This window comes from Populus alba, chromosome 1 (genome assembly GCF_005239225.2).
Source record: "Populus alba chromosome 1, ASM523922v2, whole genome shotgun sequence".
Classification (NCBI taxonomy): Eukaryota; Viridiplantae; Streptophyta; class Magnoliopsida; order Malpighiales; family Salicaceae; genus Populus; species Populus alba.
This window is the reverse complement of record NC_133284.1, coordinates 2,088,952-2,109,781: the sequence shown is the minus strand read 5'-3', so window position 1 is coordinate 2,109,781 and position 20,830 is coordinate 2,088,952. Positions and strand designations below refer to the sequence as shown.

Genomic DNA, 20,830 nt, shown 5'->3' with positions numbered 1-20,830 from the left:
ATTATTAGGTCATAAATAAGTTATCAAATCAATTCAGATCAATTATTTTTAATAAAATAATATTTTTTTTATTTTTTTTTTTAAAAAGATGTATTGATATTGATTCAATCAGGTTTAAAATATCATATTTAAATTTAACGTCTATGCTTGCTACTTTATCTTGCTTTCTCTCTCACAGTACCTTGGATGCTAATCTATTTTCTTTGTTCTTTGGGAAAGATCACAAGCAGCAACACCTGCTCTTTCACATAAAAGGAAGGGCACAGTTATGATCTGGGGAGGTAAAAGAAAGCATAAACTTCCAAATGATACATGCTATATATGTTCCCAATGAATTTCCCACTAAGGATTTGGTAATTTTTCCAATGCATACACTAAATTAGAAAGTAGAATTGACATTTCCTTCATTCTGTTTATTGCAGCTGGCAAGTAGGAAGACTGCAAATGAGCATGGTGGATGGAACACTCTAGTCATTTCTCATTCAAATCTTCCAATCCTTTTTTGCTCTAGTGTATTAGTTCCTGAGATCAGGACAAATTTATTGTGTATATTACCAAGGGCATGCACATGTTTATAATCACAGCAGTCAGAGCAATGGTAGATACAGATAAAGAGTAAAAACTAGCTAACATGAGATTGTCAAATATCGTGTAATGAGTTTTCCTTCAAGAGGCTCTATCTCTAACGCGCAAAGGCTTCTTATAAGACTGCAACATGAGAGAAGAACAAACCACGCTAAGTGATGAAGCAGCCATACAAGCACCAGCAAGCCAAGGTGGCAGCCGAATTCCAGTGAATGGGTATAGGATACCAGCAGCAATAGGCATGCCGAGTATGTTATAGCCGAGAGCCCATACGTAGTTTAGCCGTATCCGGGACATGGTTTTTCTTGATAAATCGATGGCTGTAACTACGTCTTCTAAGTTGCTTTTGATGAGAACTATATCAGCAGCTTCTATGGCCACATCAGTGCCGGCACCAATTGCCATCCCAACATCAGCTGCAACTAGAGCTGGCGAGTCGTTTATTCCATCTCCCACCATTGCTACAGTCATTCCTTTTCCCTGCATTCAGTTTACAAATTTACACAATTTGAACACTAGTAAGAAATCAGTTCACACCCAACCCAACCCTATTGCTTTTCAATCAAAATGCAAAAGAATGAATAAAAAACAGAACCGCTCAGACCCCTTTTAAAATTACATTAGCTGCCAATTGTGGAAGTTAAAACTCAAAAAAGTTTCTTGTCATCGTCTTGCCCTGGGACTCATCTAGGATTTCATCCAATGTAAACTGTTAACATTTTTTTTCATACCATAATACATTCACATCACATAGGTTCAATTTTCAATTTTCACCCTTAAAGTTTATGTTTTGTCTAAATTTAGCTCCACAACTTTGTTTTGTCTCAGTTTTCCCTTTCAAGTTTGAAACGTTTTTCATTTTTCTCCTTTTTTTGGTCTCCATTTAATACATTGGCAAAATTGAAGAGATGACAGTATTCGAATAATCCCACATAAACTTTTATTCTACACCATGTAGCATTAAAAAGTTTTAGGATTAAATAAATTTTATTTTCTAGTATAGTAGTAGCACTTTCCCTAAAAATATATTATAGGAGTAGCACCATCAACTAGCATTCTTTTTAAATTAGAATTATTGAAATATAATTATAATGATATTTACTTATATTAGGAAATTATTTTTTTGTGATTTTTTAAGTAAAAGTATTTATTTATTAAATCTATTTATATTTTGTTATGGGATGATATTATCTAACCAATTAATGTATCAATCAAAATTAAATATCTTTTTAAATGATTTTAATGATACATTTTGTACTTATAACAACCTATTATCAATAAATTAATACATTGAGTTTTTTTTAATAAAAATATGTTATTTTGAACATAATTTTTTTTTTTAAATCCAAAAACATATTGTTTTGAATAAAATAATAATAATATTATCATCTGAGTTTGGTTAGGTCAACGTTTTAGATAATTCAAAAATAAAAACAAACTTGAATCAAGTTAAGCTAGGTTTTTTTTTTTTTTTACGTGGGTGTCCGGGCTAGCTTGCGCATACCATAGCTAATCCCACAACTCACTTAACATCCTGCAAACCCAGTGAGCATGTAAGGCACCGCGGGGTGACAGGCATGCACGATGAGGTTTGAACTTAGAATGCAAAGAAAGGGAACAAGTCCCTTCAACCGCTGTGCCAAGACCTCAAGTGCAGTTAAGCTAGGTTTTAAATTGATGGGTCATCAAGACCCGATAGGTTTGCCTGTACAATTATAGTGTTCATCAATAATCTAAATAATGATTGAAGAGTATAGAATCAGGCCTCCTCAACTCTACCTGTTTCATGCTTTTTCTGCTACCAATGCTTGAGCCCTGATTGTTAGTCAACTACAAAGACAAAACCTCATGACAAAGGAAGCTTTGATTAAACTTATGTCAAGCTTGAAATGCAGAAATGACATAAAATGAGATGTATTGACTATGTTTTATTTGAAGCAAATTAAAAAGTATCAGCTGCAGAAAGCAGAAATTGGGACAGAATCCATGAGGCCATCTCTGTGCTAGCAAGTAAGCAGGTTTACAGTGCTTTATACGAAGAGGTTACACATAAGACTGCAACAAAAGAGAAGAACAGACCACACTAAGAGATGAAGCAGCCATGCAAGCACCAGCAAGCTAGTCATGTTGCAGCCAAGTTTCCAGGAGCAACTAATCCAAATTCAGGATATGGTCTTTCGCGATAGCTCCATGGCTGCAACCACATCTTTCAGTTGCTTTCGATGAGAAGTATAGCAGCTGGAATCCACACCAACTCAACATGAACTCCACACAAGTAATCCTCAATATGTGCATACAATGGAGAGAGTGGATGCTGATACGAGCTGCAAGCAACCCTTTTGTTCGAGTTCGAGTTAATAACAACCGAAGAAAGCGGTGGTTCTGAGTTAAGAGAAGGTTTTAACATGTAACAGGAAACAGAACGATCCAGTTTCCTGTTAGAGGAAGTAGCTTGCTTCTCTGTTCGGACAAATTAGGCAATTAGCATATAATTTTTTTAAAAAAAAAATAGATGAATTTCACAGCTTTTCTTCCTGCTGTTCATGACTGCCACAATTAATGAATATCGCGATAACAATTAATTATTAATCACAACAATTAAATTACATAGAATAATATAAATAACATAAATTATAAATTATTTTCTAATATCTTATCTAATAGTTTATATTTTTAAATAAAATTAGTTTTTTTAATATGATATCATAGCTTTTTATAATTAAACAGTCATGAGTTTCAATCTTATTATTTTTATTTATTTAATAAAAAATTAAGTATAAAATAATATAAAGAATAAATTTCAAGTTTAAATGGATAATAAAAAAAAAGTGAACTCTAATAATATAAATTATATGTTAAAATTTTATTTGAAAACAAAGTTTTTAGTTGAATTGAATATAAAAGGCAAGTCACCAAAGGCCTAAGAAGATAAGAAAGCAGGCTAAGAGGGTGTTTGGCATTGAGGTTGAACCTACTTTTCGGAAAATTTCAAAAAAAAAATTTTGTTTTTGCTAAAATTGAGTGCGGTTTGTACTTTTTGAATCGTTTTGATGTGCTGATATCAAAAATAATTTTTAAAAAATAAAAAAACATTATTTGCATGTTTTTTAACACGAAAAGTTATTTGAAAAGCAACCATTACCACACTCCAAAACACCCTCTAAGAAGCCAAAGGCTAATAAAAAAAAAAGAGTTGACTCTACCTTGGGACTGCAAATGGAAGTGAAGGAGTGCAATTTTTTCAAGAAAATGGAAAGAAACTAAAACAAGTGATTTATTTAGAAAAGTCAATTATAGATAGAAGAGAAGGGACAGAAGGGACTAAGAGAGTGTTTGGCATTGCGTTTGTAACTGTGTTTCGTCAAATTTTGAATTTTTTTTTTTTTTTTTTTGCTAAAATTGAGTTCGGTTTGTACTTTTCAGATCGTTTTGATGTGCTGATCTTAAAAATGATTTTTAAAAAATAAAAAAACATCATTGGCATGCTTTTCGGCACGAAAAGCTATTTGAAAAGCAACCGCTACCACACTACCAAACACGCTCTAAATACCTATGTCATGGAAAATTGACAGAATGGGCTTGCGTTCTTCGGCTTAAGAGAGAAGAAGAGCATCTACGTGGAAATTTAATAACATGTCACGCTTTCCGATGTAACATTTATTAAAATGTTGTATTTTTAAAATACTACAAGTTAAAGCGTTCTATTTCATAAAAAAATAATAATAATAATAATAATTGTATTATTCTGTTAAATTTTTTTAATTACTGTGCTATTCTTTGTTTAAATAATTTTGCCCAGCCAGCCAGCCAGCTCTCTCTTGTTTTTTAATGCTGCTGAGCTTCCCACCTTGAACTTGTTTCCTTCTTGATTCCATGAAAACCTTAACTACCACTAAACAGGAACTACTGCAGTTTCTTTATTGCAAATAACTTGTATGTTCAATTATAACTTAAAATAACTTAGATTATTATATCATAAGGTCATTGATGGCTTAGTGAATCAATTTAGATTAATTATTTTATTAAAATATATTTTTTATTAAAGACTATTAATATTAATCTGATTAGATTTAAATTAAACTTGATCATGTAAATTAAATCACTAAAAATTTAATTTGATCAATTGCATGAAAATAACTTAGATTATTAGATTTTCATTCAGATTAATTATCTAGAATTAACATAAAAAATACTTAGATTATTAGATTATTAGGTCATAAATAAGTTATCAAATCAATTCAGATCAATTATTTTTATTAAAATAATATTTTTTTTATTTTTTTTTTTTAAAGATGTATTGATATTGATTCAATCAGGTTTAAATATCATATTTAAATTTAACGTCTATGCTTGTTACTTTATCTTGCTTTCTCTCTCACAGTACCTTGGATGCTAATCTATTTTCTTTGTTCTTTGGGAAAGATCACAAGCAGCAACACCTGCTCTTTCACATAAAAAGGAAGGGCACAGTTATGATCTGGGGAGGTAAAAGAAAGCATAAACTTCCAAATGATACATGCTATATATGTTCCCAATGAATTTCCCACTAAGGATTTGGTAATTTTTCCAATGCATACACTAAATTAGAAAGTAGAATTGACATTTCCTTCATTCTGTTTATTGCAGCTGGCAAGTAGGAAGACTGCAAATGAGCATGGTGGATGGAACACTCTAGTCATTTCTCATTCAAATCTTCCAATCCTTTTTTGCTCTAGTGTATTAGTTCCTGAGATCAGGACAAATTTATTGTGTATATTACCAAGGGCATGCACATGTTTATAATCACAGCAGTCAGAGCAATGGTAGATACAGATAAAGAGTAAAAACTAGCTAACATGAGATTGTCAAATATCGTGTAATGAGTTTTCCTTCAAGAGGCTCTATCTCTAACGCGCAAAGGCTTCTTATAAGACTGCAACATGAGAGAAGAAGAACAAACCACGCTAAGTGATGAAGCAGCCATACAAGCACCAGCAAGCCAAGGTGGTAGCCGAATTCCAGTGAATGGGTATAGGATACCAGCAGCAATAGGCATGCCGAGTATGTTATAGCCGAGAGCCCATACGTAGTTTAGCCGTATCCGGGACATGGTTTTTCTTGATAAATCGATGGCTGTAACTACGTCTTCTAAGTTGCTTTTGATGAGAACTATATCAGCAGCTTCTATGGCCACATCAGTGCCGGCACCAATTGCCATCCCAACATCAGCTGCAACTAGAGCTGGCGAGTCGTTTATTCCATCTCCCACCATTGCTACAGTCATTCCTTTTCCCTGCATTCAGTTTACAAATTTACACAATTTGAACACTAGTAAGAAATCAGTTCACACCCAACCCAACCCTATTGCTTTTCAATCAAAATGCAAAAGAATGAATAAAAAACAGAACCGCTCAGACCCCTTTTAAAATTACATTAGCTGCCAATTGTGGAAGTTAAAACTCAAAAAAGTTTCTTGTCATCGTCTTGCCCTGGGACTCATCTAGGATTTCATCCAATGTAAACTGTTAACATTTTTTTTCATACCATAATACATTCAATATATAAAGGGATGGGCATTTGCATGTTTCATTGAATGTCACCATCCTCATAAGATTAGTAAAGGTTAATCATTATTCAAAGCTCCAATTCATTAACATATAACAGCACGTCACAAATTTTTATTTGCCTACTTCTCTGTTTATTTTCTTGCATTGGAAAGTAAGCATACCTGTAAATCTTTAATCCTGTCAGCCTTTCCTAATGGATCTGTTTCAGCAAACACCTTCTCAATCCCAACCTCCTTAGCAATGGCACTTGCTGTAGCCCAGTTATCACCAGTCACCATGATGCTTGAGATGCCCATGGAACGAAGAAAAGATATGACACACTCAGCCTCTGGCTTCACTGGATCAGTCACAGCAAAAGCTCCAGCAACCCCTCCGTCTATGGCTACTAGCACACACGTTCTAGCTAATTGCTCATGTTCTTGAATGTAGTTCTCAACCTCAGAACCAACTGAGACATTACATGCCTGCATGAGCCTCCTGTTCCCAACCAAAACATTTCTGTCACCAACTTTTCCACTCACCCCAGCTCCAGTGTGCACTTCAAAGTCCTTAACCTCTGCAATATATTCTGCATTAGGAGCAATCTTCTGGCGCAGCCTCTTAGCATGCTTCACCACAGCTTTTGCTATTGGATGTTCACTATTTGCCTGAGGATATGGATGGGGAAATAAAAATAAGCCATCTTCCCCAACATGTTATGAGTATGATTTCAGTATCTAATATATCAATGATTGTTCAAGAAAACAATAACTATACATATTTAATAATACTTCAGAAATGGAAACTAATCTTATTTTTCAGACAGCACTATTCCTTCCCTCCCCATGGTAAACCAAGCTGTTTATTAAAGTGGCCTCTCGAACCTCTTTTTTATGAAAATCAAGATGTTTTTATGAAAATCAAGATGTATCTAAATCCTATAGTTTTGATATCAGAACAATGCTCGAGATATAGATGCCCACCTCTGCAGCAGTAACCATGTCACAAAATTCCTCCATTGATAAACTGGAAAAGAGCACAGCACTAACTACCTCTGGTTTTCCAACTGTTAATGTCCCTGTCTTGTCAAAGACAACCGTTTTCACCTGGAGGACAGTAACAGCATGATCAGTTACAAGAGATATTGAAGTTCGGCAATTGACTTTGTCCCTAGTGCATATGAAATGTATTTGTGAAATCTACTCTTGCCTAATGTAAAAAATGGCCAAGAAATTGCTTCATGGGAAACAAATCTACCACGGATAAGGCTTGCTAAGTTCTCATAACAGCAAAGGAGCCCATGCATTAAACCCAATTTCTGACAACAGAGATGAAGGTTTATCAGAAAAGTTGCCTTACCTTGTGTGCCTTTTGAAGTGCATTTCCGCCTTTGATGAGCACACCTTGAGAAGCACCCTTTCCAGTGGCAACCATGACTGCTGTTGGTGTTGCCAGACCTAGAGCGCATGGGCAAGCAACTACCAGTACTGAAATACCAAACTGCAGTGCAAGCTCAAATCTGTCCATTGCTTTGGGTATCCAATGCTTTGGGTAAAGACCAGCTTCTCCAGGTATAAACCATCCCAGCCATGTAATAAATGCTGCAATAACAACCTGAAATGGCATTTCCAAGATACATAAAAATTGGAATGTTCTGCATTCCCAGTTATCCCATATAATTAAAAAAAAAAAACAGTATTGAAACATGTGCAAGAGTGAAAAGATCAGAAAGTGCCTTGCCCTCACAGTTATTATATGTACAGATGGATGCCTTATATCATGAAAGTGCAAGCCCTTGGAAAGAAAATTATATAAAGAGAGAACTAGATGAAAACACACACAAAAGGAAGGAGGGAGAGGGAGAGAACTCTTCAAGAAAATCAATTAAGCCTCAGAAAAAGACAGATAGAGAGACAGAGAGAAACTCGCTTCATTTTCTAGAATGATGCATCTCTCTCCTAGTCAGACAGCAAAGTCTATTATTTTTTAAATTACTTAGATTTTTACTGATTCAAGCAATAGCAAACTTGTAAAGCATGTGGAGTGTGTCATCTCATAAAAGACCCGATAACCAAACATTAATTAGGATATCAAACGAAGGATATAATGAACTCACTGTAGGAACAAAAATCTTGGAGATTCGGTCAGCTAGTTTCTGAACAGGGGCCCTGGAAAGCTGAGCAGCTTCAACAAGTTGAACAATTTGGGAAAGTGCAGTTTCTGATCCAACATGAGTAGCCCTGACCACTAAGCACCCATTCTCATTCATGGTCCCGCCAATCACCTGTTAACAATTGAAACAGAAATTCCTGGCTGAGCCTTCTGAATTGTACAAATGCTGCATATAAAATCTATGTGAACAACAGATGAATTGCAGTGTTATACCTTGTCTCCAGGTCTTTTAGCAATGGGCCTTGCCTCCCCTGTGATCATACTCTCATTCACATAGCTTTGACCATCTATAACAATCCCATCAACAGGGACCTTTTCCCCAGGAACAATCTTAATCATGTCATTCTTTTGTATCAGTTCAGTACTAATGTCCATCTCTGAGACAACATTTTCATCACTGTCTACTGCTACCAAATGAGCTGTCTCAGGAGCGAGTTCAGTCAGCTTTGCTAAAGCATCTGAAGTCTTGCCTTTAGCCACAACCTCCAAATATTTTCCCAAAAGAATAAACGATATCAACATGGCACTAGTCTCAAAGAAATCTTGCCCTTCAAATGTATCTGATGTTATAGCTTTTATCACCATGTATACAGAATAGAAGTAAGCTGCATTAGTGCCTAGTGCAACTAAAACATCCATGTTAGCAGATTTCCGCCTCAAAGCATGGTATGATCCCACATAAAACCTGAAAATAACATCAATAGTAAAGATTTTAACAGTCTGAATTTCACTTATCAATGACAGAAAATTTAGAAGTAAAAATAAAATTGATGAACATAGAAGTAATGCTTATTTCAGTACCTTCGGCCAACAATGAACTGCACTGGTGTACAAAGGATCAACCTGAGAAGCATCCCAACTGTGAGCATGTTGTGAATCCTGTATTCTAACCAGTTACCATAAGGATGAAGCATTGGGAGTACCATGGAGAATACAAGTACTGGAACAGAGAAAAGGCAACACAACAAAAATTGGTTTCTATACATCCGAACTTCTTGTAGTTGCTCTGTTTCTCTTCGCCTTGGAGGAACATATAATTCTGCGTGGTAAATGTTGGGACCAGATGATGCATCTCCAATGCGCTGTATAATAGATCTTGGGCCAATGAGATCTGGATCATAGCAAACAGTTACCTTATGTTCAGCTAAGTCCACTTCAACATGATTCACACCTGGTGTGGACTCAAGACATGATTGGATCATGTTACCATCTTCTGCAAAATTAAATCCTTCAACTTTAAGGTGCACCTTGTTCATGTCATTCCCTGAACTGATGAGCTCAACTCCAAAGCCAGCATCTTCTACTGCTTCAAGAATGCCGTCTGTATCAATGAGATTTGGGTCAAAGTGGACCTTTGCTTCTTCAAGAGCTAGACCAACCACTGCTTTTTTAACTCCATCGGCCATTAGAAGGATACGTTCAACAGACTCAGAGCAGCTGGTGCACATCATTCCTTTAATCCTAAGCCGGCATACTTCTATATCATGCTCTGGAAATTCATCAACAGGAAATCCAGCATCTTCTATAGTTTCCTTGATTTTATTAACCTAAAGACATTAAAAAAAATCATAAAATTGCTACTCATCAACAGGAGAAAAATACCATACAAATTAGTACCAACAAAAAATTCAAACTAGCTATCTCAAATCCGAAATCAAACAAATATCACAGAGTCCACCACATGTGCCTTTTCATCCACATTTGACAAGTATAAATAATCGAAACAAAACAACTCTAAACATACATAAACATACTTATTCTAACAGGACAAAAGAAACATGACTAACAATAAGCTTATACAAGTTTCCCAAGCTGACTTACATCAACAAGCCCAGGCACATAAGTGATAGCAGCACGGCCATCAAGGGGCGATATTACAGCACTTTCAACCCCATGAACCTCTCCCAACATAGATTCTATAGACGTCGAGCACGATGTGCACTTGATTTCCCCTATTTTGAACTTAACAGTTCTGACCTTCTTATCTCCTTTATCAGGGAAGACAGTAATTGCAACATCCTCCGACGGCTTCAGCAAAGGTGCCTTCAGATCATCATCTTCTTTCCCATTGATTTTCATTTCACCATCCGAGCCCATATCTGCTAAATCAGAAAAATAAAAACATTAATTTAGCACTCTTTAATCCAAATTAAAAAAAAAAAAAAAGTCAACCAATCAACCCCCATCATTGAAACTTTAACAGGATCACAGATACAAAAACATATTTCTAATTTACCAAAATAAATCCATAACTTATTGAAATCGAACCATTTCAACACAAAAAATATTAAGAAAATCAAGTTCTCCAAGTCAACAGAACCGCGGGGAAGGAGAGGAAAAGGTCCTTACTTTATTGAAGAAATCAACCGTTCTCAAAGGGGGAATTTAGGGATCACGATTTGATGATTAGGGTTTCATTGATTTTGATTGAGATGAGATACAGGTGTAAAACGTCGGCAGGAGGCGGGAGAGAGAGAGAGGGTTGCGTTGCGCGAGAAAGTTTTGTGCTTTGGGGGTTTGTGGGTTTTTTAAGGTTTTTTGAATTTTTGAAATCTTAACGGTTTATATAAAGCCTTCCCACCCGGTCTAGACTGATCCACTTGGCACTGTATAATTGGTGGATGGACTGCAAGTGGAGAAAATGGTTTTCCCTTGCGTTTTTAGAGCATTGCTTATAAGTTGACAGCTAAATCCCTCATCTTTTTTATTTTTAAACTTTGGTACATTGAACAATTCAACTATGGTTTTGAAACACCACCATGATTATCACCGTTCGTTAATCACAAATTGCCTTTTATCAGCAACATGATTTGCTACTATCAGCATTATAATTATTAAACTCAATCCGATGAATTAATTTATTGATAAATTTAAAAAAATATATATTATTCTGATTTAAACTTGATCATGTCAACATCAATTAATTATTTTAAAAATTGAAATAACAATGACTTAATAAAAAATTTATGATAAGTTTGACTTGTATTTCAGAAGTTGATCTAACATTCAATCTAAATTGAAAAGATATGTTTATATATTTGGTGGGTGTAAATTTAATTTGATTTGCTTTAATTTTACTCGATTTAACTATTCTGACATGTTTGGATAAGTTTTGAGCCTTGTAAGGAAAAAAATAAACAAAGAAAGAAAAGGTGGAAAAAATAAATTGGAATAATTTCATACACAAAGTAATGAAAAAGGTACCATTTCCTGTCCTTAAATTGTTTTTACATGTTAATATAAAAAAATATATGATTTTTAAATATTTTTAAATAAAAAATATTTTGTAGATAAAGCCATCTATATCAATATCAATAGTACTAAAATTAAAAACAGTACATGTGATAAAGCCATCAAAAGTATAGAACGTTTAAATATTGCATGTCATCTTTTTTTTTTTCTTTTTTTTATTTACATGGGTATTCGGGCTAGCTTGCACGTACCACGACTAATCTCACGGCTCACTGAATATCCTACAAATCCAATGAATATATAAGGTATCGCAGGAATGACAGACATGCACAATAAAATTTAAACCCAGAATACAGAGAAAGGGAACATGTCATCTTTTCTTCTTGTCATCTTTTCTTCTTGTCACATGTCAAGGCTCACTCCCAAGACTCTCGCACTGACACAGCATTTCGATTATCGAAATTATGACAACATCATGAGCTTATATTTGCTTAATGAATCCAAGAGCTTTCATGCCAAAAATAGGGAATCTTTCCATGTTCAGGTCAATAAATATGAGGAGAAAAAAGAGTATGTTAAGCATAAAGATAATGTGAGGAGAAGGAAAAAAAATGTGATAAAAAGGGAGCGTGAGCAAAGTAATAGCCATCGAAAGTAATAGTAATATGGCTATTTGACATTGTGTAATATTAATATGTAAATAATATTATGTAAATTGATTTAAATATTCATATTAATTAAAAAAAACTTTTATTTTTTTGATAAGAAATTGTGGTTTTTATGAGTCAACAGAGGAGAGCATTGGTTCAAACGGTTTGGTTTGGATTAAAAGATCCAACCAAATTCAATAAAAAGAACCAAACCTATTGGTTTGAATTTATTAAAACATAATAATTCTAATTTGAATTAATAGATGTTTAGTTGGGTTATTTTTATGATTTTGATCTAATCGATTTTAGTTCACAACAAGCTTTGAATTTACAATGAATTTCTTTAGTTTATTTTTAAAAAAATACCAAACCAATTTAAAAAAAAATTAAAATCAAAATTATTCAAATTTAAAAAAAAAAAAATCATTCGATATAGTTTATCTCAAATCAGCTTTTACAGATATTTTGGATAGTCACAAAGTATGCTCACCTTCATGTATTGGACAACCAAAACTAATCTTTTATTATTCAAAGATTAATCGAGACAAATCACATGAGCATGCTAGCTCAAGTAATCAAGTCTGGCTCTCATGATGTTCTTCCAAAACCAGATCAAGGGTTGTTTCGACTTTTGCCCTTCAATAACTTTGGCTAAACAACGTTGGGAGTCTTGACCGAGGACCACTTCATCATCGTCCTGGATGGTCCTCTGTATATCTCTTTGTTCTCAGGCCATGCTTATTTTGGATTCTTGCACCTCGTCGATCTCCACTACGAAGAAACAATGATCAAACCTTGAAAAGCTTGTGCACTCAGACATGGCGAGCACTTTGTCAGAGTCTCCACTACGGAGTAACAGTGGATCAAACCCTTTAAAGCTTGTGTGCTCAGCCATGGCAAAGATGCACGATGTTCCTGGAATCTGATCAGAATTGCTTTGTGATGGCTAAGTTTTCGAATCCAAGGAGTGCAAGGTCACATCGTTCCAGTCTTTCTGGTGCTCTGTAAGATCCTGATGGCAACTATTCAGAGCTTTTGCTTTGGCAAGCCATGACAGTGGCACACCATACAATGTGCATGTCAAGATCAACAAAGAAGTGGGGTAACTATTTTATGAATTTTTCTTTTGAAAAATGACAAGGTTTGATTATTTGATAAAAGTCCTGAAGAATAATATACAAGTAAGAAATAGCAACCATTTAATGCTTAGTTAAAATCAATGTGCAAGTCTTACGCAAATTAACTTTCAATATATAATAGTTAAAAAAGAATGAAGAGATAAGACAATATGATATAAAAAAGAAACGAAAAAGAAATCCATGACTTTGTTTTTTTTACATAATCAGTATCATTTAAAGGATGTTGATGAGATGATTTTAGTTAGATATTAAAAGGCTATCAAACGAGATTGTAATTAACCTTAAATTAAATCAGTATAAAATATTTAACAAATTAAAATTTTATTTGATGATCTTTTAATATGTGATTAAAATCATCTCGCGAGAGATTTTTTTAACGGTATCAAGCATGTTGAAAACGAAGCAACCAGTGTGTTTTTATTGACCTATTCTTTTTTTTATTTTTTTCTTCTCTTGTCACGATAATTTGTTTTTTTTTTCTCTTGGCCATTAGATATTAAATCTATCTCTAGGCCATTAGATATTTATAAAAAATTTCATTGACTTTCATATATATTAATTAATTTGAATGAGACATGTATTTTGAAATAACTGTTATTTTTAATAACTGTTATTTTTTATAGTCTCCCACTAGTGGTTACCTTAGATGATTTTTATATATATTTTAGTCAAATAAATCAACAATGTTTCATTTAGATTCTTATAAATTATAATTTTTGGATTGGACCCTCTCACTGTAATCATCATTAAATCCTTACCGTTGAATTCAAACTTAAAACCTGTTTGGCTACATGGTAGCGTCCATGTTTTTTGTAGTTTTATTTTACAAACTGTTTGGTTAATTAATAAACACTTGGTACTATTCATAGGTCCTACGATTTGCTGCACTTGAAACGCAAGAAAAAGAGAAGCAACTAGGAGCTGCTTCCTGCACGGCAAAATGCTGACCCGTGCTCTACTGTTCAGTGAACACTGGAGGCATGCATCCCCTATTCACTGAATATATTTTTTTGAAAAACCAGTGCAGTTAATCGATTTCACTCGCATTGTCCACGTAAATGTGAACAACAATTTTTTTTTTAAATTAGTTTAAGGTGAATTAAATTTACTTGTACTGTAATCTTAATTTTATTTCTAATAATATTTTACATAATTTTGTAGTTTGTGTCGGATGAATTTTGTATGTAATGGAATTGTAGATAGTTTTTTGTTAAAGAAATTTTTTTTATATAAAGTATGATTTATTTCATGATGTAATAGCAATAGTTAAATCCATAATATTTAAATTAAAAACCATCAATATTAATATATATTTTTTAAAATTATTTTATAACCTTAATTTCAAAAGCATTCTTAGAGTGTGTTTGGTATTACGGTACCTATTGTGGTTGTAATTTGAAAAAAATTATTTTATAAATAGTAATTTTAGTTGAGATTGGTTTGAAAAAATAAGTGTTTGGTTAAAACTGTGGTTGTAATTAAGGTTGAAAAAAAAAGTAGTTTAATGTGTTTGGTTAAAAAAATACTTTTCAAATTGAGGTTATAAAATAATATATATATATATATATATATATATATTAATGATTTTTAATTTAAATATTGTAGATTTAATTATTGTTATTACATCATGAAACAAATAATATTGATATCAAATATTTTTTATTATTCCATTAAACTATGTGCAATGTCATTACATACGAAATCTATTTAACAAGGACTATATTTTCCATGGTTTCTTAAGCGTGCAACAACAAAAACTGAATTTTTTAATTTATATAGTGTTATTAAATAATAAAGATTGTTATATCTTATTATTGGAATTGCGATCAAATTCCACAAATTCTATGTCATCATGCGATATCTTTCTAATTTATGCAGTGTTATTAAATAATATTAAATACTAGTTTTTCGAGTAAAACACAATTTTTTTTAAAAAAATTACAATTTCATTACGTACAAAAGTCATTCAACAAGAACTACAGTTTTCATGATTTTTTAAGCATGCAATAAAATTAGGTAAAATATTATCAAGAATAAAATTGAGATTACAGTACGAGTAATTTATGATTAATTATACTGATTTTTCGGGGGGGGGGGGACTAAACTTTTCTCACTGGATTTTCAAAATAAAAAAAACTGAACATTGCGACAGTGGAACCATGCTCCACCATTCCTTAAAAATACTCACGAGAAGCAACAAAATGCTGCTTCTGCAATCCTGCGACTGGGCTGCAAAAATTAATGGGCCATACCAAGTAAAATCAGTTTTGTTTCCTTTACCAAACATTAAAATGTGTGGCTGCGGGTGAACCTCAACTGCAACCACATTACCAAACAACATCTTAACCAAGCACATTAAACTACTTTTTCTTCGATCTCAATTTCAACCACAGTTTTAACCGAACACCTATTTTTTCAAACCAACCTCGACTAAAAATACTTTCTATAAAATAATTTTTTTAAAATCACAATCACAACAGCTACCGATATACCAAACACACTCTTAATTCTAAGTTTTGAAATGCCACCTATCATGTTATTTTTTAATAACATCCAAGAATCCAAGTCCATAACTTTCTAATATTAACAATGTAAATTGTAAATTCTCGATATGAGATTTCTACAGTGCTGACATCATCAAATATCAAAGCCTATAATATTGTTTGATTCCTTAAAATTAAACTATTTTTCTCATTAAAATCTAGTGTCCAGCGTGTTTGGTAGTGGTTGCTTTTCAAATAGCTTTTCGTGCCGAAATACATGCCAATGATGTTTTTTTATTTTTTAAAAATCATTTTTGACATCAGCATATCAAAACGATCCAAAAAGTATAAATCGCACTAAATTTTAGCAAAAAAAAAAAAATCAAAATTTGATGAAACGCAGGTACAAACACAATGCCAAACGGTGTTTCAGAAATAGTGTCGATGATGATCTTATATAGTCTTTTTCATTGATACGCTTTTTTATCATAATAAATGCTACTTACAATAACTTTTACTATATGATAATATTAATAACAAGGAGTGAATAAAAAAAATAAAAAACCAGAAAAAAATAACAAAAAAAAAACCAAACTGTGAAAAAAAACTGATTAAAATTTTGAAAAAACCGGCTAGTTTGGTTTCGGTTTTATAATTCTGAAAATGAAAAAACCGAACCAAATAAAAAAAAAAGGAAAAAACCGGTTTGTCCTAAAAACCGAACCAAACCAAAACTGGTTGGTTTGAATCGGTTTTTTTTTTTTTTTAAATTCGGTTTGGTTAAAATTGAATCGAACTGAAAATAATTACTCCTATTAATGGCATTGTAATTCTTATGATTTTATTTATTTATTTCAAGAGTTTATTTTTATTAAAAATGGTAGATGTGGATATAATCTTAGCTGCTTAAGCTCAATATAAATATAATATGGTTACGTTTCTTTTATTTTTAATACAGGTTTTTATCAGTTTCATATGACCCAATATTCCTAATGAAATATCTGCCTTTTCTCATAACTTTTTATAATTTTTCCTTTCCAATTCTCGTAATTGTGATCATATTTCATTATCGTTTTTATACCCTTAAAATCACTCAAAAAGAATTCAAAAGAAGGCTACCTTTTGCAGAAGCCGCATATTATTTAACAACAAAGGATGCCACTGTGGAACTTCTGAAGATTTTGAGGGCTGATGTTATAAATTTCTAAAGTATAAGGGACATAGTGAAACATTGCAAACGCACATTGATCCAAGCGACTGTTCAAGGCATATTTTCCCTTGAATTTATCAGTTTTGGATTGAGCTAGCTTTTCTTTTTTAAATGCATGTTTGTTTTGAAAAAATATTAAATTGATATTTTTATTATTATTTTAATGTATTATGCTAAAAATAAATAAAAATTCTAAAAATAATTCATTTTAATATATTTTGCAAGAAAAAAATAACCATTGAAAAGCACTTGTGCCATGCTACTAAGGCAATATTTGTTTTTACAGTGGCACTGTACTTTTGAAATAAATAATTTTTTATTTTAAGTTAGTTTTTTTGTGTTTTTTTAATATTTTAATATTAAATTTTAGTATATTTTTACATAAAATTTACTTTAAAAATAATTATTAACAATCAGCACAAATAAAACACTTCCATGAATCAAGGTAATGGAATGGGAAAGCCAGCTATGACATTTGTTGTGTTAGGCACTCAATTGGCTGAAAATTTATAGTTTAATTTACCGTGTTGTAAATTTGTTTTATAAAAATTACTATTTCAAGTCTTATAAATTTTATAATTACTAAATATTTATATAATTAATTAAATTAATTAAAATATATACAAATAAATCTAAACACTCATGTTAATAATATGAATAAAAAAAAACACCACCGAACGCACAATAAAACACTTCCACGGATCAAAGTGGTGGGGTAGGAAAGCCAGCTATAGCATTTGTTGTGCTAGGCATTGAATTGGCTGAAAATTTGTGCTGTCTCATCAAATTGATACAAAAATAAATAAATAAATAAAAATACTATGCATGACCAAAAAATATTGATTAAGATGAGACCAAATGCATACAAGACAAGAGATCATCATATACATCTGCAAAATTGTCTTTATCATCAAATAAAGAGACATTACAAAGGACAAATCATGAAGAAGCTAATCTCTCTCTCTCTCTCTCTCTCTCTATATATATATATATATATATATATATATATATATATATTTCAATTGAAAACTAACCATTACCTCAGAAGCTTGTGCTTGTACTTTTGCCTGGCTTTGAACTACTATAAAATTATACTAACTTACAAGATTAACGTATAGGTACAACGCATTTTTTATATCAAGATTAAGAAGGTCAACACAATCCAAAATAAATATACCAGGTCAATGGTTCCACTATAAAAAAAAAAGGGTCAATATTCATGCCTTTCTAAAAATATAATTACTAAGTCAGCAATCATGCATTTTTCATGTAACAAATAAAATAAAAAACTTAATTATTAAATCTAGCTAGCTGAGTTGATCTGATAAACATTTTATTTAAAATCAATCTAAACTAAGTTTTAAATTAAAATTTAAAAAATATTAACATGATCAAAATCCATTAATTTAATCGTGTTTTTAATGAAGTGGTTAGTTTTTTATTATATATATATTTATTTATTTCTAAATAAAAGAGAAAAGGAGGCCACGATGTGAAATAATTAAATAATAGTAAATTATTATAATTATTATTTATTCATGGTAAACAGTAATAAATAATAATAAAAATTTCGGGCTCGTGGAGGGGGCGTCAAGCTCTCAAGCATTTGATTTTACGATGGATGGATGAATAGCTGGTGGCAGGATAATGCACATCGATGAACTGAAGGAGAAAAAAGGGGAAAAGGTTTCTTCCTTTTGTCCTCAATCCTTCCTTTATACCTTTGAATTTGTTTTTTTTTTTTTTTTTTTGTAATTTTTCAAGTTAAGGATTAGGATCTAAATTTTGCAACTGATAATAGAGAAGGGGAAGTAGATGCAAGGCTGCTGTGGTTTTGTAATTTGTGTGTGGCTGAATTATGTTTTTTTTCTTCTCATTTTAGATATGGTGGGTGAATTAAATCATTTTTTTAAGGTTTTATTTAGATTCGATTCGATTCAATTCAATTTACTCGGTTCCAAATGCCAAAATTAAAGTACATCAAATAGAACCAAACTAGATATATGATCCGCGCGATGCCGCGGGTTATTTTTTGTATAAAAAATATTAAAAAAACAAAAATTTAAAAAATCTTGGGTTTTTCTGCAAAGTTATACCCAAGAATTTTGGGTTTAACTGCAATGTCTGACCTAAAAGTAATATTTATAATATTAATAATAAAATTAAACTGGCATGACTCAAGTTTAAGTGAGTTTGACTCCAACACCAGACCCAAGAATATTGGATGTGGGTTTGCCTATAAGGTCGTGTCATAAAAGTGTAATAATTAAATAGATTAATTAAAAAAAACAAAGAAAAGGAAAAAACTAATGCAAAAAAAAGAAAAAAACTGAATTAATTGGGTTAACCCTTTAAACCAGATTATCCCGTAAAACCTGGGATTCGCGTCATGAAAGTTTGATAATTAAATAGAAAAAAAAATGACGGGTTTACCTATAATTAACTGGGTTAACCCATCAAACCAAGTTAACCCGTCAAGCCCAGGATACGTGTCATGAAAGTATGAAAGTCTAATAATTAAATAGAAAGAAAATTAACTTTAACAAACTAAACTAAATGAAAAAAATAATTCATCAAATTAGGTTAACCTATCAAACCCGAGATTCGTATCATGAAAATCTGATAACTAAATAAAAAAAAATTAACATTAACAAACTAAATCAAACAAAAAAATTCATTAAAAAAAATTAAAAGGAAAAAAAAGCTAATATTGTAGTAATCCATAGTGTTTTTTTTTTTAAAAAAAAAGCTACAAAGCTAAGTTCTTAACCAGATTAATATAAAAAAAAAAAACCGATAAAGACTATTTTTTTTTTTAAAAAAAGAAGAAGTCAATTTTGGGTAAAATAAATGAAAAAAAATTATGTAGAAAAAAGGAAACAAAAGCAAAAAAAAAAAAAAACACGTTGGGAAAGCTACAATATTTTAAAAAAATAAACAAAAAAACTAAATTTTCAACCAGCTCAAAAGTAAAAAAATAAAATCAACAAAAATAATTCTGAAAAAAAACAAAACAAAACAAAAAAGAAAATATGTAAAAAATGACAATTTTGAAAAAAAAGAAAAACATATAAAAAAATAAAAAAAATATATGGGGAAAGCTAAAGCTAGATTATCACTCAGCTCAATATTGAAAAAATAAATTCGATAAAGATAATTTAAAAAAAAAATATGCGGAGAAACACTGCAGGAAAACAACAACTATGTAGATGAAACACTGTAGCAGTCCATATTGTTTTTTTTTTTTTTAAAAAAAATACAAAACTAAATTCCCAGCCAACTTAATATAAAAAAACATAAAATCTAAAAAGACTATTTTGAAAGAAAAAAATCATAAAAACAATAAAAACAATGTATAAGAATATTACAGCAATCTACAATGTTTTAAAGAAAAAAACTACATAGTTAAATTTTCAACTAGTTCAATATTTAAAAAAATTAGTAAAGATGATTTTGAAAAAAAAAAAAGAAAAGAAAAGAAGAAGAAGTCAATTTTGGGTAAAAAAAAAAATTGTAAAAAAAGAAAGAGAAGAAACAAAAAAATAACTTGCTACAGTAAAAAAACTACTGCAGAAAAAAAACAAAGCTGCTACAGTAAATATCCTACATGTTTTAGAGTTTTTTAATTTGTTTTTTAGATTTTTAAACCAGTTTTTCTATTTCTTTTTATTAGTTTAGGTTTTTTGGTTTATTTTTGTTTGTTTTTTTAGATACCCAGTTTTTTTCCCTAACCCTAAAAATAGATAATATTAGTTTTTTTCTGCCCAGATCTAAATATAAAAGGCACAATATTATTTAAAGGAGTATTTAAAAATATAATAGTGATAAATTTTTAAAATAATTTTTATTTAAAAATAAATTAAAATAATATATA

General features: G+C 31.3%; 2 protein-coding genes across 3 annotated transcripts; both read right to left on the bottom strand.

Moving 5' to 3' along the window:
• Positions 1 to 666: 666 nt before the first annotated feature.
• On the bottom strand, positions 667 to 1,044 carry LOC140954764 (copper-transporting ATPase HMA4-like). The gene has a single exon (XM_073405509.1). It carries the CDS (start codon positions 1,042 to 1,044, stop codon positions 667 to 669), a length of 378 nt encoding a protein of 125 aa, XP_073261610.1.
• A 4,219-nt stretch (positions 1,045 to 5,263) lies between these two features.
• Positions 5,264 to 10,830, bottom strand: LOC118061442 (copper-transporting ATPase HMA4). 2 transcript variants are annotated; one of them, XM_035074869.2, is made up of 9 exons: positions 10,632 to 10,830; positions 10,104 to 10,384; positions 9,084 to 9,829; positions 8,496 to 8,967; positions 8,227 to 8,394; positions 7,470 to 7,724; positions 7,094 to 7,216; positions 6,293 to 6,778; positions 5,264 to 5,857 (listed from the first exon to the last, which is right to left on the bottom strand). In XM_035074869.2, exons 2-9 carry the CDS (start codon positions 10,377 to 10,379, stop codon positions 5,456 to 5,458), a joined length of 2,928 nt encoding a protein of 975 aa, XP_034930760.1. In that variant the 5' UTR covers positions 10,380 to 10,384; positions 10,632 to 10,830; the 3' UTR covers positions 5,264 to 5,455. The 2 variants fall into 2 exon arrangements, with proteins under 2 accessions (XP_034930760.1, XP_034930759.1); XM_035074868.2 differs by having other exon boundaries at positions 10,104 to 10,381.
• Between the last annotated feature and the right edge of the window lie 10,000 nt (positions 10,831 to 20,830).